Consider the following 2,253-nt stretch of genomic DNA (forward strand, 5'->3'; position numbering starts at 1 on the left):
TAAATAAATTTATTTTTTAAAAAAGAAGTATAATACACAGAAATTGCAAGTATCTTCAACATACAGCACGGAAATTTCACACACTGAATGACATTGTGAAACTAGCACCCAAGTTAAAACTAATAGATTTTGCCCAGGACCTAGCACGTTTCTTATGTTGCCTTCCAGTTGCTACCTCAGAGCAGCTCTCCTTCTCCTCCCTGAGGGTAGCCACTCTGTGACTCTAACAGTCCTGCTTATTTCTGACAGACACACTTTTATGCCTCTTGTGTATATTTACTCATTGAATCCTGAGAATAATCCTATGAAAAAATACTACTATTGTCCCCATATTAAAGATGAGGAAACTAGGGAGCTTAGTGTTTGTGTTATTTGTCAAGGTCACACTGCTATTAATAGCAGAGCTGGGATCCAGTGCCACGAACCCTGGCTCCTTCTCACAGAGGTTTTGAAAATCCTAGAACTCTCCTTTCACTTGTGCTCTCTTCCTGTGGCTTTCACTCTAACAGAAACCTTGAAGCTGGAAACGTGCACAGAACCAGAGCAGCTGTGTGGCTGGTCAGTGAGTTGGAGGGACTGAAGGTATGTATAAGGGAAGAATGGTTCAGTAAAGGAGGACTGGGGAGAAGGCGGGGGGAAGGTGCCAGGATCGGCAGTCAACACCATATGTCACCAGCTTCCCTGGAGGAGATGACTCCTTCCCACAGGTATTTGCACCGACCACTCTTTCCTGGTGGGTATAAATCAGTTACACCTATGACATCAGGACTAACCATTCTCCATAATTTCCAGGACTTCCCTCAGTTCCATGGAATTCCACCTTTTGACAAGCATTTCCTGCAATGAAAGTGGTAGGACTGTTCCAAAGGACAAAATGGACAAATACTAGTCTGAAATAAGTTTACATAGAAAAAAATAAGAATGTAGGTTTCAGAACTTAAAAAACTCAAGAAGTTTTCTCTCATAAGAATTTAATAAATAAAACAAAATGCAAATTTAATGAAATAGAAAGGTGAATATTTTCTAAATTTTAATACAATGTAAGTATAAATATATTTATGTGAAAACATAAAAATAAGATACAGAAATAAATAAATAAATAAGCAAATAAACAGAATAAATAAATAACAGGGTAGTCATTGCTTAGGGGCTGATGCCCCTGAAGCTGAATAATTTTAACATATACTTGCTTATTACTACTGACAAAGTAATAGCTGAATTAATACAATAAATTCTGTGATTAAAATTGAAATAAGAGCCTTCTGAAATGACCAAACACATATGTGCAAGGGTGATAGGGCATCTTAGTCAATGAGAATCCTTTCAAGGTGACCCCAGGTCTCTATCCATAATTCTTATCCTTTCTTGCAAGTTGGTTGATGAAGACAAGGATCTCATGATTTCCACTCTGACAATTTCCCAGGCACAGTCACTGTATTTCTTCTCTTTCAGGTAGAGATGGATTCCCTGGAAGTACCTCTTCACGGCCAGTGTAGGGCCCGTCACTCCCAGGGCAGATTCTTCCTCTCCCATCGCCTGCACCAAGCAGGCGTCCAGGTCCTCCAGCTGCTGATGGAGTCCAGTGTGGAGTTTGTCCAGGAGGGAGGTGTCCCAGGCGGCAGAGGAGCGCTCTGTGTGGAAGAGGTGGAAGATCTGCTGGAGCATCTCGTGGAGGACAGAGGTGGCCTGGGCCTTCGGGAGCTGGCTGCCATCCACCATGTCCTGGGGGAAACCGAAGTCTTTTCTATCCTTCAGACAGAAGCTAGGGGAGATTCTCCTCATTTGGCCCAGAAGCATGAAGTTCTTCCTGCTAATCCGCACATGGTTCTGAGACAGGTTGCAGCCCAGAGATCCACCAGGGCCGTAGCTGAACATCACCAGGGCGGTCAGTAGAGAGAGCACGAAGGCCATGGGGCAAATGAGGCTGCTGCTGGCCTGGCTGAGACAGTCGTCTGGAGGAACCTTGCGGGTAGGTTCTCTGATGACATTCTTTCTAAGCAAGGCCATTAAATAGGGAACACAATAATTTTCATTTTCTAAACATTTCTATACACTTTTACTTCCTTTTTTGATTTTCATTTATGTATTCTCAGTATGGTCTACGAAGATGTCATCATTCTAAACTATTAATTTTGCAAGAAGTTTAATTTTCCCAGTAATTTCAGATGTGCCCATCCAAATGGATATTTATTAATCAAATGAGAAAGGTTTTTGTCTTAAAGTCAGAAGTGATGTAGGTTTGTAAATACACAC

The 2,253-nt window shown here is 41.7% G+C and overlaps 1 protein-coding gene across 1 annotated transcript; it reads right to left on the reverse strand.

Annotated features, from left to right (window-relative positions):
- Positions 1 to 1,323: 1,323 nt before the first annotated feature.
- Positions 1,324 to 2,007, reverse strand: LOC133097207 (interferon omega-1-like). The gene has a single exon (XM_061199105.1). The coding sequence runs from the start codon at positions 2,005 to 2,007 to the stop codon at positions 1,324 to 1,326; it is 684 nt and encodes a 227-aa protein (XP_061055088.1).
- Between the last annotated feature and the right edge of the window lie 246 nt (positions 2,008 to 2,253).

This window comes from Eubalaena glacialis, chromosome 9 (genome assembly GCF_028564815.1).
Source record: "Eubalaena glacialis isolate mEubGla1 chromosome 9, mEubGla1.1.hap2.+ XY, whole genome shotgun sequence".
Lineage (NCBI taxonomy): Eukaryota > Metazoa > Chordata > Mammalia > Artiodactyla > Balaenidae > Eubalaena > Eubalaena glacialis.

What these genes read in the sequence shown, in the direction of transcription:
- LOC133097207 (XM_061199105.1), bottom strand. Translation starts at nt 2,007, where the DNA reads ATGGCCTTGCTTAGAAAGAATGTCATCAGAGAACCTACCCGCAAGGTT.